Source organism: Nicotiana tomentosiformis, chromosome 3, assembly GCF_000390325.3.
Source record: "Nicotiana tomentosiformis chromosome 3, ASM39032v3, whole genome shotgun sequence".
Taxonomy (NCBI): domain Eukaryota; kingdom Viridiplantae; phylum Streptophyta; class Magnoliopsida; order Solanales; family Solanaceae; genus Nicotiana; species Nicotiana tomentosiformis.
The window spans coordinates 55,018,262-55,040,137 of record NC_090814.1 but is presented as its reverse complement, the minus strand read 5'-3'; the positions used below and the strand labels follow the sequence as shown (position 1 = coordinate 55,040,137).

The window sequence follows — 21,876 nt, the reverse complement described above, 5'->3', positions numbered from 1 at the left end:
ACCCGATCCGCCAGTTTGTCACCCCTACTCACTAACATATATACAGTTTAACTCTATCCACTCAAGTAACATATGGGACAAAATCACCTAATATTGTTTTGTCTCCACTGTGATTTAAACGTGAGACCTCATGGTTCTCTACCAATTTCATTGACTAAGGCTAACACCCTTTGGTTCCTACAATTAGATTCACTCTGCAGTACACTACTCCAAAAATGATAACTGTTAACAGGTACAGCTAAAAGTAGGATTTCGTTCAAAACAACATTTGACCGAGACATTGGATAATGATCCCGGAGCAATCAGATGTGAACTTTTTGCAGTCCAAATGCACCAGCCCCCAATTACAAGACACATTTTCTGGTTAATATTCATTGCCAAATATGCTACTCCCTAATTCTAGGATATTTCAAGTTGTTCTTTATCAGTAACCCAAAGGTTAGTGGGAGCTAATCCAGTTTTGCATGATCGACTCACGTCCTCATGGGAGGATTCATTGACCTCCAGCTTGCCACAGAGGAAATGATCATCGACAAAATGAAGTAAGAGAGCTATCATGATTGCATCATACAGGAAAACTTCCTGTCAGCCGAATGTGATCCAATGTACGTCGCAAACCATACTTATTTACGGCTGCATTAGCAGCTCTAAATCCTGCACCATACGCTGGAGAAGCATCATGAGCTATCTGGTGCATGAAAAACTCACCCAACTTATTCTCCACACCTGACTTTCCACCTTTCTTGGAATATGACCATGTCGAAGAGGATGACGCAGTGGATGTGGACGGCATATTTCTGGATCCAGGCATTACTTCTGATTCAAGCCACATCTGAGAAAGCACTTGGCAGATTCCTTCCTCCACCTCAGGGCTGAGATTACGAAACCCTGCAAATTTCAGTGAAAACTATGGTCACTATATACTCCCTCAAAACCGAAATCGGGTAGTATTAACCATCTTGAAGTTTTGAAGATGAACATCTAGCAATCTTTCTTTGCTTGATTGCCTGTATTTGTAGAATCCTTGCCCCACACGGGCGCGGTCAAAAGACAGCAATTAAATTACCTTTTAGACGTAACCAGGCATGCATCAGTTCGTGAGCAAGAATAGCACCGGTAAGTAATCTGCACATTGAAAGATAATGGTAAGTATTTCTGGCCTTAACATGCTTTAGAATCCAATAGTAATATTAATGGACAACTACAAGTACACCATCATCACTTTGTCACAACCAGTATATACAGAAAGCAGGCAAAGGACAATATGTCTGCTCCATCCACTAAAAATGTAGATCAATGATTCTATTCATCTGCTTCAAACTTCATTTCACAAACCAAATCCAAGAAAACTTTTTAGTTCATGTAGAAACTCCTATATCTGCCTCTTAAGAGCCCTATATTTTTCTGGAGTATGCGTAGGCTGGAATCCCCCCAAAAAAACTAATTTTGACACCCTACTGAGCAAAACTACCTTAATACATGTTAAATTGAAATATTGAACTTAATGCTGTAGAAAGTTCTTTTCTTATAATCCCTTATCCTTTGTGTCAATATCTTCTCTTCCCTTTTTTATTTTCTAGTGTTGTGCTAGTTGGGGGGGGGAGGGGGTTGGTAATCGTTTTCAATAATGAGGTCAGGAGAATAATTTTTTTTATATATATATATATATATATATATATATATATATATATATATATATATATACACACACAAAAAAGATGTTACCTGGGAAGCCCGTATAAGACTAGGATAGCTGTAACTTCACATTTTCTAGTTAGCTTCTGAGGCTGTGTTCTGATTCCTATTAGTCCACGACCACCCATTCTCGGCCTTTTGAGTATCTGGATTTGTTCTAACAAAATGTCATAGCAGGTATAGGACATCTCACTAGAAAGGATGATTTAAGTGACTGAAGATCTTACACTGGTCACTGTCTGCTCTTCTGATAGGCATAGACCTCTGGTTTCAGGCATATGATGGAAACCCTAAAAAAAAAAAACATAAATATTTGCAGACTGAAGAACAGAGAAAACTACAAGTAGAGATAATTTGTACATGCTTCTCCCCTTCAATGGCTTCGTTAAGGGCTTGTCTTTCAACAAGCAGCATAGGAACTTGCTGATCTATTGTCATATTCATGCCTTCATAAAAGTCTCTAATGGCATGGTAAAGTTGTTGGCAGTCTCCAGTGTCCACGATGGCCGATTCCATGCACTCTAAACATAAGCTCCGACCATCTCCAAGTGATACGTATCTTGTATTACGTGACTTCAAGAAGATAAAGAGGCAATATAAATAACAAGCATATAAGTTGAATGAGAGGCAACCCAACATTTTCCATTATCTGAAATACCTACCTCGAGACGTTCACAACTACAACATCGTTTGGTGTCATCATTCTCGTGTGAAGGACAATATTTCTGGGACCAAAATGGATGGCATCTATACTCGATCAATCCAGCTCCATTTGTCGGGATCTGCAAATATGAGTGTTAGATGATTATTAGATGTATTATCCCGTAAGGAACAACGCTACTTTTGACAATGGTTTTCTAATAGAAATTTACAAATTCATAATTTATGCGAACATGACTGACAAAAGATAGGATGACACTTTTGCCTTTCCGCACAAAAAAAAGGGCAGCCCCGGTGCACTAAGATCCCGCTATGCGCGGGGTCCGGGGAAGGCCGGACCACAAGGGTCTATTGTACGCAGCCTTACCCTACATTTCTGCAAGAGATTATTTCCACGGCTTGAACCTGTGACCTCCTGGTCACATGGCAACAACTTTACCAGTTACGCCAAGGCTCCCCTTCTTGCCTTTCCGCACAGAAATTAATAATATTGAAGATGTTTTCTGATAAATATAAACACATAATATACAATTTGACTCCAAGGGCCTAGGATGTAAGTGGGAACAAAGGTCAATGCTATTCACTAACTAAACATACTAGAGGGGTCTAAATCCACAGATGGCGACCGAACAAAAACCATGAACCATATTAGGATTGAAATGAGCATCTTCCAGTAACAAAATCACACAGAGAAGCAGTGTATCCTTACAAATTGGTGGCACACTTCGCATTTGGGATGAGTCAGTTCCTTGAAGCATGACTTATGATATGATTTGTTCCCTGACAAAGAAAACTTGAATCAACAAAGAAAACCAATGAGCTAAACATGAGAATGGGTTCAAACACTTTTAGCTTGTACAAGACTTTCAGTTACACGGTTCAATATTTTATTCACATTTGGAAGAGGGTTCAAGTGTTGGAAGAAATGATTAACACCAAGGACAATATTGTACCTCGTACTCGGTAATTGGAAGACCACAGGCATGACAAAGAAAGCACTCTGGATGAAAGAAAGTTCCCATGCATCCCAAATAATTGCCAGAGCCAATATCCCCATGGCAGCCACTACATTTTCTGCAAAGTAAACGCATGCCCATAATTTCTTTCATAGTGAAGAAATAGTTATAACATCATATAGTGTTCGTCCTCAAGACAAGTGTACGTATGTATCAACTTATCTCACCCTGAGATATCTACATGTTTGGTTATGCAAGTAGCAGTTTATTACCAGAGTAAGGAATTGGGATTTTCAGTACTCCAAAACAAAGATAAAATATACACCGTCGCTTTCTTTGTATAACATACATGTACATTTTTCTTTATAACCGAGAAATTCCCGAGTGCCAGTGGCACACGGTTTGAAACTCAGTTGGATAATGTGTCCACCTCTCTACCCTTCTCCACTTAAGTACCAGGTTTTTGACTTATATGCATACATGTACTTGTAAAGTACAAACAGATCCAATCATCACCTGAAGTTTGAATTATGTATATTTCACCAAAGACTCAAGGAATTGCTTGAATATTTCATGTGCTGGCATTTAGCACGTCACAGTCCTCTATTTGAGCAAACATCTGACAGAACATTGATCAACCTTTTCTGATTAATTACTTGGATCTGATGGCAAAAGAATTTACCAAAACAAAGGATGTTCAGCATCTTATGTAATAAATTCACCATAAGTGAAGAAGAAGCAATTATTTCTGTATTTTATCTTATCTCTTGCTTCATTATCAGTGGACACAAAAGCTGCTTTGCTTGGTCAGGAACAGATGAATCAACTACAGTATGTTATGTTGACGGTCAGCATAAAAAATAGTCAAATTCTAAAAATCATCTTTAACGAATATAAAGAATTCATATAGCTGACTTTTGGATTGATGTAAATTGATTCACATTGTAGAACATAACTGATAAAGTTAGTAAACCTTACTAACTAATATTGCACAAGCTAATAAATCTCTAACACCACTAGGCCTCAGTCCCAAACAAGTTAGGGTTGGCTATATGAGTCCTCACTACTCATTGACCATGTTAATCCATTTATATTATCTCATGCCAATATTATGCAAATATAAATGAAAAGTATTAGGCTCTGATACCAATTGGTGAGTGTAATACCGAGGTGGCAGAATACCAAAAACTGAGAAGGCGAATTTCTATTGAACTGATAGCTAAAGAATTTTCTTTAGAAGGTTTGCCTAGCCTAGCATTAACACGGCACACCTTGCCAACAATTTGTCTGGTCTTTATCCAACAAGAATCTTTAAACTATGGTAATCACGCCTACAGTGATTTTTAATATTCTATACTCAATTAAGAATCAATCTCCCATAATAGAAGAAAGAAGCAAGAGAAAAGTTAGAAAAAAAATATGTTATTTCAGCACACTATATTTTACAAGGATAAGAGAATTCTTCCTCTCTACAACAAATAAGCCTTATTAGTTGTAGAGAGGCAGAATCCTTCTGACACTGATCCAATTTGATTGGACCGACACTAATACAATTAAAAAATGTGAGCTAAAAGCTCAACTGATGTACTACCTAAAAGTCAAAAAGCACAACTAATGAGACACTTTAAAATGCACCAACAATGACCACTTATTTTGACATGAACTACTAAAACACTAACCATTAAAGTCCACTAACTTTACATAGTGGAAAAATTCAGACATGAAAGACAAATAAACACATATTTGTCTTTCATGGCTGAAGTTTTCCACTATGTAAAGCTAGTGGACCTTGGTGGTTGGTGCTTTAGTCCATGTATAAGTGGTGCCCAAATATCATTCCAATATAATATTGTTGGTCTTATAAATATTTTGTAAAACTTATATTTCACTTTGGTAGGCATCCTTCTATCACATAACACCCTTGTACCACTTCCCCCATTGCAACCATACGACTTTGATTTTATTTATAAAATCTTTATCTATCATTTCAGTCTCCTAAACAACGAGTCTAAATATCTGAAATGTTTGCAGTTAGGCATTGCGATCCCCGCAAATTTCACCTATTTCACTCTTCTTTTATTGGCTAAACTTGCAGTGCATATATTCGTTCTTACTTCTACTTATAAATCCTCGCTCTCTAAAGTGGTTCTCCATAGTTCAAGATGTTGTTGACACCCTCATTATTTTCGTCAATTTGCACAATGTCCTCAGCAAATAGCATGCATCAAGTGACCTCCTCTTGTATTATATTGTGTTGGTTAGCTTTTCATAACTAGGATAAACAAGCATGGTCAATGTTGATTAATTTCTAACATTTAATGAAATTTCATGAAAGCAATATTGTTCTAAGTGGCAAGGTAGACCTAAAACCAAATGTAGGGAAATTGTCTCGAAAGATTTACAATCTCTCAAAATTCTGACGAATTTAGCGAGGAACATAAGACAATGAAGCAAAAGATCCATATAGGCGATACCAACTAGTTGAATTAATGCTTAATCATATCGGTACATTTCCATTAGAGACGGTGTTTGCCAAAACTGCAAAAAGTCTTTTTTAGTTTGTTTAAAGATTTGTGTCTCTGAGTAAGGATAAATGTGATATATAAAGAACCTTTACTGTTAGAGAACCCCTAATTTGTCTTAAAACATAAATTATTGAATATCGGAATAAAATGGATCTAAATGAACGAGAATTAATATAGAGTATTCATATAACCGACTCAACTAGCTTCGGATTCAGGCACAATAATTGATTTGTATTGTCATTGCAAGTTACCAAATCACTAATTCCAATGAAATAATGTTTACCAATTTTAGGAAAAAATTTTGGTTTATAAATTATTAGAAAAAAGATAATAGATTGTGCACTATATTTTGAATTTTAAACGTTTTGAATGAGTAAGTTTTTTTATTTTGATTATAAATTATTAGAAAGAAAAAAAAAGTGATTGTGCACTATATTTTGAATATTATTAAAAAATTTGAATGAGCAAGTATATTTTAATCATAAAATAAATCTAATGTCAACTATGATCACTCCAAATACCCGGAAAAAGATTTTTCTCTCCAAATATATGCACTATTAATATTGAGGTGTCACGCAACCAATTTTTAAGTAGAACTTGTCAAACATTTCCTAAATAATTCAATTACATAAATTGTAATTTATAGACCCTTGTGGTCCGGCCCTTCTCCGGACCCCGCGCATAACGGGAGCTTAGTGTACCGGGCTGCCCTTTTTTTTTTTTTTTGTAATTTCTACGTATTTAGAGTTTATGTATAAAAATATTAATGAATCCATATCCTGTTTCATATGAAGAATTAGAGACTTTAGCCATCATACTTTGAACCCTGTCATTCGTTTTGAGAGGAGATGGAGTAAATAAAATAAAAATAGAAAACAGTTAAGACATTTTGGGTAAGGTTGAAAGGTTTTAAAACTAAAAAATATCATGCTTTTTTTAGTTTCCAAGTTTCTCATCTCTCAAGATATATTTGATTATCAAGAGCTAATTGTACTCAAATCTCAAAAGATAAAATGCAAAAATCAAAATCTCAATCTTGTAAACATAAAACAATTACCTACAACCTCTGGCATTGTAATCCCAAGGGGTGTGTGAGGGAGCATGTGAGGAGGAGTTAAGGTTATCATGGAGTGATCTTGCTAGGTCTTCATCTTTGCCAGTCCCCCGTCTCTGTCCTGAGAAAAAGAGCAACACACTCAAATAAAAGAATAGAACATGCTCTGATCCACAGGCTTGTAAAATATAAATATAAATAAATACCATTTGGTCTCTTCGAATCTTTGGCTAGAGAGCGTGCAATTGATCGGTCTAGTTCCTCTTTCTCTTTACTGGTCCTAGAGTGATCGTCCTGTTATCTTTTATAGTGCATTAGCAAACCATTCCATCAAAGAAGATATGAAAGTTCAACATAGAAATACTCCAAACAACTCTTTTGATTCTCAAGCACTTACGATATCTCAGTACGCTAGCTAATTGATTATATGGGGAATGTCTTTAAACGCAAATGGAATTATACTACACCCTATCATGGCTAGACTTAAATATAAAACCAGCATTCTGTTTGACCGCATTTGCCATTAAATACACATAGGCTCTTTACCAAACTAACTATTTTGATTCTCAAGTATGCGCAATTCTGAATGAAGAAGATTTTTTGCTTTTTAGTAATCCTCAATCCAAAACATTTGTTCCAGCTAGTTAATTAATTAGGAGTACAAGAAAAGTAAAACACAAGAAGGTTACCAGTGATCGCCTAACCATGTTGTCCTCCCCTCCAAGAAACTGTGGTCGTCCAGCTGGCACACTCATATTGGCTGAGCCACCCTTGAAAAGCTTACTCAGCCATCTCATAAACCTTGACTTCCTTCCTGCGATTCAAGAAACAACACAGTGATCTTCTCAGACCCACACAACAAATCAACCATCCCAAATACTCAAAAAAGGATTACACTATAATTTATATAGCTTCGAGCCCAATTAAGAAGTAGTGAAACATATACCAAATGTGAAAGGCTGATTGACACTTGAAGAAGACATGGCATGAAGGCAGATGAATTATAGTAGTATGTATACACAAAGATTTCCCTTGAAAAGGAATAGCAAGAGAAAGAGGGAGAGAGAAGAACAATGGCATCATTGTTGAAAAAGCTAAGAGAGTTTAAGAATATGAGAGATTCTTGGCTTGAGGGAAAGAAATGAAAGAGTAATGGAATTGGAGAATCTGCTGAGGCGGATATGTGATGGAAAGGAGAAAAAGTGAACTGATAGTTCCGATTTTGAACGGCTCAGAGAATTGGTGGGGGTGCTACTGACTGTAGCTTCAAGAAGAATATATTTGTCTCCTCGTCAATATTCTGGAGAATTTCTTCTTCCTGTTTCACAATTTGGTTTCCTCACCTCCCTTTATGGTTAAGTAAATTGTCAAAAAAGAAAGAAAGTTACGACTTGTCAATTGTCATTGGTAATGGCACACAATTAGGGTGTGTTTGGTATTTTCCTGAAATTTGAAAATAAGTGGCGTTTTTACTATATATTCCCTCTGTTCCAATTTATGTGAACCTGTTTGACCGGGCACGGAATTTAAGAAAAAATAAAAACTTTTAAATTTTGTAGTCCTAAACAATTCAAAAAGAGGCGCAAAGTATTTGTGTGGTTATAAAAGTTTAGAATTGTAAGTTTAAGTTAAATTATTTTCAAATTTAAAAAGTGATCATTCTTTTTGAAACAGATCAAAAAGGAAATAGGTTCACATAATAAATTGGAACGGAGTTAGTACTAATTTTCGGGTGTTTGATTAATATAATTTAGATAAATATTTGGGAGACAAAATAGGTAAGGGTGGGGGAGGGGTGATAGCTCGGGTCTAGGGGATGGGGTTGGTGGGGCTAGGGGTGGTGGGCGGCTATCTGTTTCGAGTAGAGATAATGAGGGATGCTAATTTGACCATCCAACATAGCAAGTCAAGGGTATGTTTAAGTTTGAGTTAAATTGTTTTCAAATTTAGAAAGAGATTTTTTTTTTTTTTTGGAACGGATAAAAAAGGAAATAGGTTCACATAATAAACTGGAACGGAGGTAGTACTAATTTTCAAATGTTTGATTAATATAATTTAGAAAAAAATTTGGGAGACAAAATAGGTAAGGGTGGAGGAGGGGTGATAGCTCGGGTCTAGGGGATGGGGGTGGTGGGGCTAGGGGGAGGGATGCTAATTTGACCATCCAACGTAGCAAGTCAAGGGTAGGCCGGCCACAGATTGAGGTTCCGATCCTGCCACTTTTTTTTATGGATCATTGTCAATATATGAATGGTAACTTGGTATCGTTTGATCCACACTTTAGAAAAAGCGAAAAAGTATGAATGAATTATACTAAAGAAAAATATATAAGGGGTGAGAAAGAAAACTTAATTAAGGAATCAAAGTAGGTCGAATACTTCAGTAGAATAACGTCTAAACAAATTTATTACTATCTATTACTCTTTTTCTTAATTTATTAATTCTCATAATTCTAATGTACCTTCATGTATACAATTGTCTTGTAATTTTCTTTCTCTAACTTCTTTAGTCAATTTCGCATTTGTTGGAAAAGTACTATTAAAAATTTAGGTATTAAACATATTATGATATTTCGTTATCAGTTACTAGGATAAAATGAGAAGTTTAAATACAGACTTTACCAATATCAAGAGATACTAATTTTTACTGGAACAAACTAAAAAGAAAAAGGTGACAACAAATAAAATCAAGGGAATACTACTCCTATACTTTCTAAGCCTTTTTTATTTAATTTTGGACCCTAATTTGTTATTTCTTTAAAACTTATCTTTTAGGTATGTATTGAATTTGGATATAGTAGTAATTAGTAAATCAGTTAGGGGTGTTCGTCGGTGGTACGGTACGGTATTTAAATATTTCGGTTCTATATTTTTGGTATTCGGTTTCGTAAAATGCTATACCAATACCGTACCTAATTAAATTCGGTATGGTTCGGTTTTTCTCCTTTCAGTTTCGGTTTATTCGGTTCGGTAACTTCAGTTTATTCGGTTTGAATACTAACTAGTGCATAGAGTCATAGACGGTAATATTCTTAATTAAAGTACTCAAAAGTACAAAACTAAAAATGTTTGTTAACAAAAGTTTTATCCAAAACCAACAAATACCAACCTAGCGAGAGAAAACTTAGAGAAATGTCTTGTTACTTGCTTAGAGTTAATTGATGAACTTAGAGAATAAAGGAAAGTAAAATTTTAGATTTTTTATATTTATGTTATAATTAATAAAATGTGTATTATGTAATATAATATATATTTCGGTACGGTATCGGTATTTCGGTATTTTATTTTTAAATATCAAATACTAATTATTTTTTTAAACTTAAACCAAATACCATACGGAATATCAAAATATCGAATACCGAATACCAAAATTTTCGGTTTCGGTACGATAATCCGGTATTTACAAAATTATGCGCAACGAGTCTATATTAGCCTTTGCGTAAGAGACTCTATGGTAGTACTAGTATATAGTCCCAACACGTGTTTAATTGTCCATTTTAAATTGGAAGGATTATCAGGAGCTTCACTAAAATATTCTTTAACTTTGGAAGAAAACATTTTTTGAAGCGTGTCACCTCCAACTTTTTCCTTTTTCTGAAAGAGGCAGGAGATTGATTGGGTTAGTAGGCTTATTCCTACTTATACATTTTCCCTGTAATTGGGATTCAAAATGTCATGTAACCACACACAGTCACACACCCTAAAAGAAAAAAAGAAAAAAAAAGGAAGAAGAAAAATAAGCAATTTAAGGTTATAAAGCTAGGGCTAGATACCTTTCAACAATTCTTCAGCAAAACGAAATTACTATATTGATTTTCAAAAGACTTTTTTTTTTCTTCTAATATTTTCAAAAGACTTTGTACAATAAGAAACAACTTCCTTGAATGAGAAGCATAAAAAGCAAGATGAAGTCATCTTAGAAGCATATGCGGCCGAGCCAGAGTATTAGGTACATATTTGAAAGAATTTAGTAGCTTTTGCTTAGAATTAATATTTTTATTAGCAAAATATGTATATATTTTTGTTTAATTATGAACTCAATAACTAAAATGAGATGTAAATTGAATGAAAAATTCATAATCGATAAATTTCAAATCATGGCTACGCTTCAATGCATCTTGGATCAAATCCAATGTATGATTACAACTCAACAACACACCAGCAATAGCAATATGAAAACTATCTAACTAGAAAACGGCCTTGCCCACAAGATTACTAGTAGCTAATAACAAGTCAACCACAAAAGTGTTTGTTACTTTGGACCATGCAACTAATAACGGTCCTTTACTTTTCAAGAGAATATTTTCCCAACCTTTGTTCGTTACTTAGCAAGTTGATTAATATAATTAATCGTATTATGCTTTTTGGTAAGCACTAAGCATTATGTTAGTTATAACGTACCTAAAGAAGTAGGGAATTAATACGAATCTCATCCATGCCATTGGCCATATCAAAAGTCAAGATAGGTTATTTTACTCAAAGAATCACCCTCCAAAAAAATTAACGGTCTCAAATATTTTGTGGTGGGAGCTTTAAATATATTATTTGGTATTTGGATCTCTTAATTGGGTAGCACTAGGCCATTCTACTCTTTTTTTCTTCTCTTGTAAAAGTGAAAGGGGAAGTTAACGAGAAGTTACTATCCACACTACCAATGTAACCCTTTATACATAAGTGTTGTTGATAGAAAAAATGCCTTAATTTGCACAAATAATTTTTTATTCAAAAAAAATCTTTAAAACAGCTTCACATTTAACTGAATATTTGGTGGTTTTCCATGAAATTTATCTTCCAAACTTGCGAAAATAAGTCATTGGATTTCATAAAGGATCTTGTGGAACTACACTTAACTTCTTGTTGTTATTGTAGTTGTTATTTCAAAAAAGGATATAATAGTAGATAGAGGCTTCAACCTATGCTGAAGTAAGGATGGATACTCAAGTGATTAAGGCAGAGTGAATTGTGATGTGGCACCAGTTTATGCTTGTTCGTTTTTGAATAAGTTTTGGCCAATAAAGAAAAATCTCAAAGTTTTTAAGGTTGTTCCTCGAGAATATTTTTCATATAATGTTTTCAAAAACAATAAAAAAAACTCCCACTCAGAAAATCACTCATAAATCTCCAAAGACAGCTAAAACTATGCAAACAAAAATGATCAACTTCCACATACTTTTTTTCAAAATTTTCCCACAAGAAGAGATCCCAAATATTGTCCAAGATTAGGTAATTTACATTCTCAATCATTGTCTTTGTGTCTGGGAAAAGGGTCAAAAAGTTAATCTAATATGACCGCATAATTAAAACTATCTGGATAGAGTTTATATTTTTATTAGAAGAAATAAGAATAGATATAGTCATCTGTTAATTAGTTTTCCCAAGATTTTAATACCTCAAATCTCTTGGAATGATCATTTCTTCATTTGACTTGTATATTAAACTTATATATTTCTTTGCTCTATTGATGCATGAATAAGAAAATTATCATTTAACTTTGAAAACAGAATCTCACATTTTATTTTGGACCATGCCAATAAAAATTTTGTTACTCCATGTCCCACCTATTGATTTGAACATATGTTGACCTGAGCGATTTTGGTTTTGATGATTGACAAAGGAACACATGCATGAACCAGGTCCATGGACAATGTACATAGGTGACAGACATAATCAAGCAAAAGGCATACACGTGAAAGAGATAAGTATAAGTGGCTATTTCTAATAATCTCTGAACGGAAAGGTTGCATATTTGCTAAGGAGCAAGACTCTTTACTTGAAGAGAACTCTGTCTAAGATAAGGGAATAGTTAGAAATTGAAGTTGACTAGAACTCTTCCACCAAGGAAGAGTAAAACATTAGAACTTTAGTTAACCCTTACTAACTCTATAAATATCAGTCTTGTTCTCTTTTACAGGCGACACATACATACAGAAGTGAAAGCACGCATTGAGAGCAAAATAGCAAGGCATTTTGTGCGCAATTCCTGTGAGATTCAAGAGTGTGATCCTGAAGCTACACGAACCAGATTGAAGAACCAGTTCCATAAACAGTTTTATGTGTCTTTCTTTATTTCTAGTTCAAAGTGTAGTAGGCGTTTTGAGTTGTATCTTTCAACTTTCTTAGAAGCAAATTGTACTAGGTACCCGAGTTGTATTATTCAAGTTAGAATTAACTTGAAATAGTCGCAACAGCCTGTGGCGTGTTGCTACAAGGGTTAGAGTTAATCCTTAGGTTTGCAAGAGGTTGTAAACTGGAGTTGTATCTTTCAAGTTAGAGTTAACTTGAAGTAGTCGCAACAACCTGTGGTTGGTTGCTACAAGGGTTAGAGTTAATCCTTAGATTTGGAAGAGGTTGTAAACTTTGTTGTTGGCTCAGAGTTGAAGTGAAGTGTTTGGAAAAAATCTTACTGGGTAGTAGGTCGTGATTTTTTCATCTTTTGAGTCGGGTATTTTTCACGTAAAAATACTTGTGTCCTTTACTTTTTGCATTTACTATTCCGCAATTGTAGTGTAAGGAACACATAGAAGAACCAAGTCCTTCTATAATCTGTGCACATGAAAAAATTAGACACCACACAAATCATCCCCCCCTCTTGTATGATATTGAAGTACAAAGCATCAATTGGTATCAGAGCAGGTTATCCTTGAAGAGGCTAACACCTTAGGAAAAGATCAAGATGAGTGCACTACCTGAAAACTGTAAAGAGCAATCCAACACTAGGCCATCACTATTCAATGATCACTACTATTCTTTGTGGAAGGAGAGGAGAAGAGATAACTTGCAGATGACTAATGGATGCTTCAAATGTGGTAAAAAGAACCACATGATCAAAAACTGTCATATATGGGAAGTCAAGTGGAAAAAGGAGAACTCTGAAAGAAGGAACAGGTTCATGACAAGAAGAACTACAACAAAAGACCATCCAAATCAATGGTTGCTACTGGGAAAGATAGTTCAGATGAGGACATTGATGATGATAATGCTGAACGAGCTCTTATGGCAATCAGAGAGTATGAAGATGAATTTGATAAAGAATCTGAGATAAGTTTTCTTGACCTAAAGGATAAAATTAAATTCCTTTATAAAGATAGACTGTCAAAACTATTGCTAACTTTAATTGATGAATCTAAGAATATATGTTCTGAAAAAGAACAGTTGTCAAAAGAGTGTAACTTTTTAAAAGCAAAGAGCAAAAACCTGGAAATTAGGGCTTGTGAAACTAAAAAAGAAAATATTATTTTGAAGAACCAGGTTCATGAACTTGACACAACTATCTTAGAACTTAGATCTGATAATTTGAAATTGAAGTTAGGAACAGGTAAAGAAATAGCTAGTGTCACACAACTCACACTAGGAAAGGTAAAAGATTTAGGAAAGGTAAAAGATAAGCTATACAAAAGGGATGAACTGATAGGATTTTTGAATGAGGACTTCAATAAGGTTAAATATGAGCTTGATAGAACATGTAAATGGAACAGGTCCTCTGATGCACTTTCATGGCTACAAAAATACCGTAGTAGCAATAGAAATAGACTTGGCTTTGGGAATTCTGCACCCAAATGGGATCCCAAAAATAAATACCTAACACTTTCTGAGAATAAGATTTGCACTCACTATGGTAACACTGGTCACTATAAGAGTGATTGCACTGCAAAAGAAAAGGCAGATCAAAAGAACAAAAAATTTGTTCTAAGGAAAAATTGGCTGCCAAGTTGGGCTAAAACGAATTTGATATATCCTTTTGCCTATAAAAAGGGACCCAAACTAGTTTGGGTTCCTAAGACTACCCCCTGATTTCCTATTGCAGGTCCAAATGAAGGGGAGCAACCAAATATGGTACATGGATAGTAGCTGCTCAAAGCACATGACAGGAAGCAAGAACCAGTTCCTTTCACTTGAGGACTTTAAAGGAGGTTGAAATGGAAAGAAAGTCTTGCAGGGAAGAAGAGTGAACAATATATATGGTGGATCTGTCCACACTCTTAGATAACGAACTCACTTGCTTGAGTGTCATGGATAGTGATCCCCTCCTTTGGCACAAGAGACTTGGACATGCAAGTCTAAGCCAACTCAACAAACTAGTCTCCAAAGACTTGGTGATAGGGCTGTCTAACATTAAGTTCAAGGAGGATAAAGTTTGTGAGGCTTGTACAAGGGGGAAGCATGTAAGATCATCTTTTAAAAGCAAAAAAATGGTAAGTACTACCAGGTTGATGGAACTGGTCCATATAGATCTGTAAGGACCAATGAGGACACTAAGCAGAGGTGGTAAGAGATATATTATGGTGCTTGTTGATGATTACTCTAGGTTTACTTGGACACTGTTTTTAACATCTAAAGATGAAGCATTTGACATGCTCACTTCGTTTATTAGAAAAACTCAAAAATAACTAGGTAATCAACTTGCATCAATTAGGTCTGATCATGGTACTGAATTTGAGAACACTAAATTTTCTGAATTTTGTGATGAGCATGGCATAGATCATAATTTTTCTTATCCTAGAACTCCGTAACAAAATGGAGTAGTTAAAAGAAAGAATAGGACATTGGAGGAAATAGCTAGGACTATGCTACTTGCTAGTAAATTGCCTCATAGCTTTTGCGCATAAGCTATGAACACTGCATGCTACATCATAAATAGGTGCATGACTAGATCTCTTATTGAAAAGACTCCCTATGAGTTACTTAAAGGGAGAAAGCCAAATATATCCCACCTTAGAACATTTGGATACAAGTGATTTACGTACAATAATGAAAAAGTCTCCCTAGGTAAAATTTGATCCCAGAAGTGATGAGGGAGTATTATTGGGATATTCTTCACATAGTAAAGCTTATAAGATCTATAACAAAAGAATTATGTGTGTAGAAAAAAGTGTACATGTTGTTTTTGATGCAACTAACATTCTTTTTGAGAGGCAGGAACAGGATGATGAAGCAATTGGGCTGGTAAGAAACTCAACTGAAACTACAGCCCAGCCTAAAGATGCACAAGAGGAAGGAACGTGTGATGGAACAGGTCCTTCCACCCAGGGCAACCTGGCAGGGGGAGCTGAACAAAGAGAAACTTATCCTCAAACCTCGAGGGAACCTATCCATGAACATGTTCCTCAGCAACAAAACACCGAAGGAACATTTAAGGGAAACCACCTGGTTGTAAAACCTTACAAGTATCAAAGTTCTCATTCTATTGGGAACATAATCACTAATCCAACCTCTGAAATCAAAACCAGATCTTCTTTGGAGAACATCTGTGTTTTGTATGCTTTTTATCTCTTATTGAACTTAAAATTGTTTGACACTTTGCAGGATGCAGACTTGGTGAATCCAATGCAAGATGAACTCAACCAATTTGAAAGAAGTCAAGTTTGGCATCTAGTACCAAGACCCAAGGACAGATCAATAACTGGCACTAAATGGGCTTTTAGAAACAAACTTGATGAAGATGGAACAGTTTCAAGGAATAAGGCAAGATTGATGATTCAAGGATATAGTCTAGAGGAGGGCATAGACTATAATGCAACTTTTGCTCCAGTAGACCTTACATTATTTTCAGTGTAGGCCTTTGTGCTAGATTTCAGGCAAATCCAAAGGAGTCTCACTTGAAGGCTGTTAAGAGAATCTTAAGATACCTAAAAGGCACCACTTACCTTTGCCTATGGTATCCAAAAAGTAGTAATTTTGATTTAGTGGGATATGCTGATGTTAATTATGCATGTTTTCTTATGGATAGAAAGATAACTTCAGGTATGGCTCACTTTCTTGGCTCATGTCTTGTGTCTTGGGCCACCAAAAGCAATTTCTGTGGCTTTGTCTACAGCTGAAGCTGAGTATGTGGTTGATGCTTCATGTTGTGCTCAATTGTTATGGATTAAACATCTATTAACAGACTTTGGAATTGATGTAGAATGTATCCCTATCTTTTATGACAATACAAGTGCAATTAGTATGACCAAGAACCCGGTCCATCACAAAAGAACTAATACATAGATGTTGGGCATCATTTTCTAAGGGATAACTTTGCAAAGGGTTTGATCACTGTAGAATTTCGTGCTACTTATAAGCAAAAGTATTTGAGTAAAGATAACTTTGAAAGGAACAAGTTAGAATTAGGGATGATTAAGATCACCTAAAAGAAACTGATTCTAACTCAATGATTGGTTAGATAATTTGTGAATTTTGTAAATAATCAGATTAGATATTGCTCAGTCTCATACTTTTATTAGTATACTCTTGTGTCATGTGCTAAAATGTCTCACTGATGTCTAATGATATTACATCAATCTTATTTTCTTGGAAAACATCAATCTTACACAAGATAACTTTCAGTGAAGAACCTGATTTATCGAGCTTCTAAGGTATGTATTCTACACTCCGCATAATTTAAAATAACTACAAATGTTATGATCAGAAAAGAGTCCCACTTTATCCCCAACTACTTTTGAACCAATCATTTACAAATGAACCGGTTTCACCAAGAGCCCCACGTGCCATAATTGCCGAGATTTTTGGGGAAGAGTCCGACACCTTTTCAAACTGAAAATCCCAAGATGAAAAGACTTCTAACCTCCAAAAGGCTTTTGTTACACACTCAACCTTTTCCATCTTTAAATTGATCCGACCTTACCCTCTTATCTCAAATTTTTTCGAAAGATAAAAATCTCTAAAACCTCAAAACTCTCTCCATTTCTCTCAAGTTTCTGAACTGATCAAATGGAAAACACTCATGAGAATCCCAAAAATTATGAAAACCTTCCTCACCACCCAAAGAATCTTCACTCACACTTTCAACCAGCCAAACCTCCAAGAAAAGGCATATCAAAATGACTGCACATAAAACTGTAGCAAGCAAAGAACAAGCCAAGAAGTGAATGAGAAGCTACAAGCCAGTTAAGTAGAAGAATCACAAAATTTTGATGAGTCTTTCTGGTGTGCGACTGAGGGGGAAGAACTAGTTTCTTCTTAAACTGACAGGTAACCTCTAAGTTTTCCACCTCTGAGTTTGGTTCTGAATTGCAGAAAATCTTAAGAATCGGTTTGTTCTGGTTGGGTCTATGACTGGTATTGAAAAGGGAAATGTTGTTACTGAAGATATTGGTGGTAAAAATGAAAATTAAAAATGAAAAGAGAGCGAGGGTGTTGAGGCTGATGCGAGGGGAAGGGTGAAAGAACAAATGGTTAGACTTGATTCACCCATTGGTTATGGATTAAATGAGGAGACAGGTGCAATGATGGTCTGGAGTGAAGAGATTAGTGATAATGAGGAGACTATGAATGAAAGTATGGGGATAGAATCACAGGACATAAGTGATAGTTCTGGTGATAGAAGAGTAACAAATGGGATGGGCTGGGCTGGTTAGGTTAAGGAAATGGTTTCATGAACCCGTTCCTTCTCTTTCTTAAACAGACAAGAGTCATGATGTGCTGCAAGAGGTGTCAAATAGTTACAATCAAAAAAGGAAGAGCAAAGTTGGAAAGACTGCAGGAAAAGGGCATGGGTGGCACTAAGAGAAAGAGTGCTCCTTCTATCCCTGTAGCAACTCCTACTACAAGAGGAAGAACTACAAGGAGCCAAAAGAAGTAGAGTGAGGCCAATGTATAAAGGGCCTTAGCTGAGAGTGCCAAGAAAGTCTCTTGGAAAAGAAAAGAAAAGGCTGCTAAGCCAAGTGAAATAGTTCAAATTGAGGAGATGAGCCTGGTTCTTGAAGATGAAATGAGGATTTTAAAGTACCCACACCTAGTGCCAAAAAGAGAAAGACTTCTCAAGAGAATTCTCGAGAAACAACGGCTGAGGCAGAGGGCTCAATTGTGCCTGAGCAAGGAGGCTCAAATTGTAATGACTCGGCCGGTTATTTTGGGTATTATAGACCCATTCCCCCATTTACTACTCAATTTATGACTTACAGTTAATTTATGACTTATCAGGTTAGTTGGTTCGGGTCCGAAAAGATTTCGAAATAAATTGAGATACTTAGTCTCATAATGGAAAGCTTAAGTTGGAAAAGTTAATCGGATATTGACTTATGAGTAAACGATCTCAAAATTTAATTTTGATGATTCTTATAGCTCGGTATGGTGATTTTGGACTTAGGAGCGTGTCCGGAAAATTATTTGGAGGTCCGTAGTGGAATTAGGCTTGAAATGGCTAAAGTTGAACTTTGGGAAGTTTGATAGAGGAGTTGACTTTTTGATATCGGGGTCGAAATCCAATTCTAAAAATTTTAATAGGTCCGTTATGTCATTTATGACTTGTGTGCAAAATTTGAGGTCAATCGGACGTGATTTGATGGGTTCCGACGTCGTTTGTAGAAATTGAAAGTTTTAAAGTTCATTAGGCTTGAATCTATGTGTAATTCGTATTTTTAGTGTTGTTGGATGTGATTTGAAGGTTCGACTAAGTTCGTATGATGTTTAAGAACTTGTTGGTATATTTGGTTGAGGTCCTAGGGGGCTCGGGTGAGTTTCGGATGGTTAACGGATCAAATCCGGACTTAGAAGAAATATGAAGTTTCTTCCTTCTGTTGCAATCGCACCTGCGAAACTTGGCTCGCAGGTGCGACCACGCAGATGCACAATGGACATCGCAGGTGCGCAAAGTTTGCAGAAGCGGACAGGAAACTCGCACAAGCGATCTCGCAGGTGCTAGCTGAGATGCGCAGAAGCAGAGGCTGAGCTGGTGACTGTGGAGCGTAGATGCGGAAGGCATCTCGCAGGTACGGACATGCACCTACGCGTGGGTGATCACAGAAGCGAGGAAAATCCACAGAAGCGGTCGCGCAGCAGCAATTAAAGAGGCCGCAGGTGCGGAACCTCTGGACAATGTACAAAAACAGAGGGTTCCGTGATTTTCTCATTTTTGGACATTCCAAACACGGGTTGAGGCGATATTTGAGCGAGAAATCATGGGAAAATTTAAGGTAAGTCCCTTGTAATCATTTCTACTCCATAATATTGAATTATCATCGAATAATCTGACTAGATTACATATTTTTGAGGTGTAAATCAGAGATTTGAACTTAGAGATTTGGAAATAAGATTTGATGATTTGCGGGTCGAGTTGAGGTCGGATTTTGGTAAAATTAGTATGGTTAGACTCGTGGTTGAATGGGCTTTCAGATTTTGTAAATTTTGTCGGGTTCCGAGACGTGGGCCCCGCGGGCGATTTTTGAGTTAAATTTCAGATTTTATTGGAAAAATTATATTTTCATATGGATTAATTCCAATAAATTTTATTGACTGAATCGAATTATTTATGGCTAGATTCGAGGCGTTTGGTGGCCAATTCGCGAGGCAAAGGCTTATTGGAATAAAGAATTTCTCGGATTGAGGTAAGTAACAGTTATAAATCTGGTCCTGAGAGACTTTGTATCATGTGATTATTTTGGAGGTGACGCACATGCTTGGTGATGGGTGTATGGGCATGCATCGAGGGGATTGTGACTTGGTCCGTCCTGTGAAAACTGTAAAGTTGAATAACTTATTGTTAGCTATGTGCTCTCTATGTGTGTTGTGGAAATTTGACTGTAAGTCATGTTAGAAACCATGTTTAGGCTATATGTTGGTGCTGTTAGGACCCACAAAGGTCGTGTACATGTTGAACTACCTGCGTAATTGATGTTTGTACTCAGTCACAGTTTACTTATTTATTTTATCCCAGTCTCTATATTGTTCATTATTGATGCATCATATCATTGTTGTTTGGGCTGATTTCATGATTATTGAGAGCCCGAGATACTGGAGAGATTTATGACTGAGTGAGGCCGAGGGCCTGATTATGAGATATTATATTATAGCATGTGAGTTGTCTGTGTAGCACGTGAGTTGTCCGTGCGGGATATTATAGCACGTGAGTTGTCCGTGCAGATCCCAGATATTATACTATAGCACGTGAGTTGTCCGTGCAACACGTGAGTTGTCTATGCGGATCCAGATATTTATACTATGACACGTGAGTTGTCCGTGCAGATTATAACGCTTGGGTTGTAGGAGCCCCTCCGGAGTCTGTACACCCCAGTGAACGTGGGTACCCATTGAGTGTGAGTGCTGAGGCCTGAGAGACGAGTAGTTGAGCTGTTGTGACGAGTCGAGTGACTGTTGCCCTGAGAGGCTGTACTTACTTTTCATTTGTTATTGCATTTACTTGCTATCTGTCATTGTTGTGAAATTCTCTAAAAGATTCTATATCCGGATTACATGAACATGAACGGTATAAAATTGATTTGACTTAAACTGCTGGATTTGAAAGCATGTCTATTCTTTGCTGAAATTACTGAAAGTGAACTATAACTATGTAGCTCGTCACTATCTTCAATTCCTTATTTATTATTGTTACTTACTGAGTTGGTTGTACTCATACTACACCCTGCACTTCGTGTGTAGATCCAGGTATTTTCAGGCATAGCGGGTGTTGATTCTTTCGCGTAGTTGATTTTTCTGGAGATTTAGAGGTAGCTGTCATGTTTCGCAGACCTTGCCTCTTCTTTCCTATCTCTTTGTTTACTGTATTTTGTCTTAGACTATTATAGACCATATTTCTAGACTTGTATTCATATTAGATGCTCATGTACTCAGTGACACCAGGTTTTGGGAGTGTTTATATATGTATTTGTGAGTTTTTCTTCCGCTAAATTTAGATATTATGTTTTTAAACTTAACAGATATGGTGGTTTATTGAGATTGCCATCTTGCTTAGTATTGAGATAGGCGCCATCACGATGGATGAGATTTTGGGTCGTGACACAAATAGTGGAAGAAAATGACTAAGGATGCTGAGATTGAAAGGTTGAAGAAACGATTGGCTGAAGTAGAGGCTGAGAGAGACTCTCTCAAGTGTGAGCTTGCTAAGTAAAAGGAGAAGAATGATAGTATTCTCAAGATACACTGAGGTTGCTTCAAGCCAAGAACCAAGAACCTGGTCCTTCCCAGTCCTAAATCCTTCCTTGCTCAGTTGTAACCAGTGACCCAAATGGGATTTCTCTACTTTTTGCTCATGG

The 21,876-nt window shown here is 36.2% G+C and overlaps 1 protein-coding gene across 1 annotated transcript; it reads right to left on the bottom strand.

Annotated features, from left to right (window-relative positions):
• Window positions 1-212: 212 nt before the first annotated feature.
• LOC104108340 (protein DA1-related 2-like) lies at window positions 213-8,238 on the bottom strand. Its single transcript, XM_009617353.4, has 12 exons — window positions 7,837-8,238; window positions 7,580-7,704; window positions 7,097-7,184; window positions 6,894-7,011; window positions 3,309-3,429; window positions 3,065-3,148; window positions 2,358-2,477; window positions 2,056-2,268; window positions 1,923-1,985; window positions 1,726-1,841; window positions 1,067-1,125; window positions 213-888 (listed from the first exon to the last, which is right to left on the bottom strand). The coding sequence occupies exons 1-12, from the start codon at window positions 7,871-7,873 to the stop codon at window positions 566-568; spliced, it is 1,467 nt and encodes a 488-aa protein (XP_009615648.1). The 5' UTR covers window positions 7,874-8,238; the 3' UTR covers window positions 213-565.
• Window positions 8,239-21,876: the final 13,638 nt, after the last annotated feature.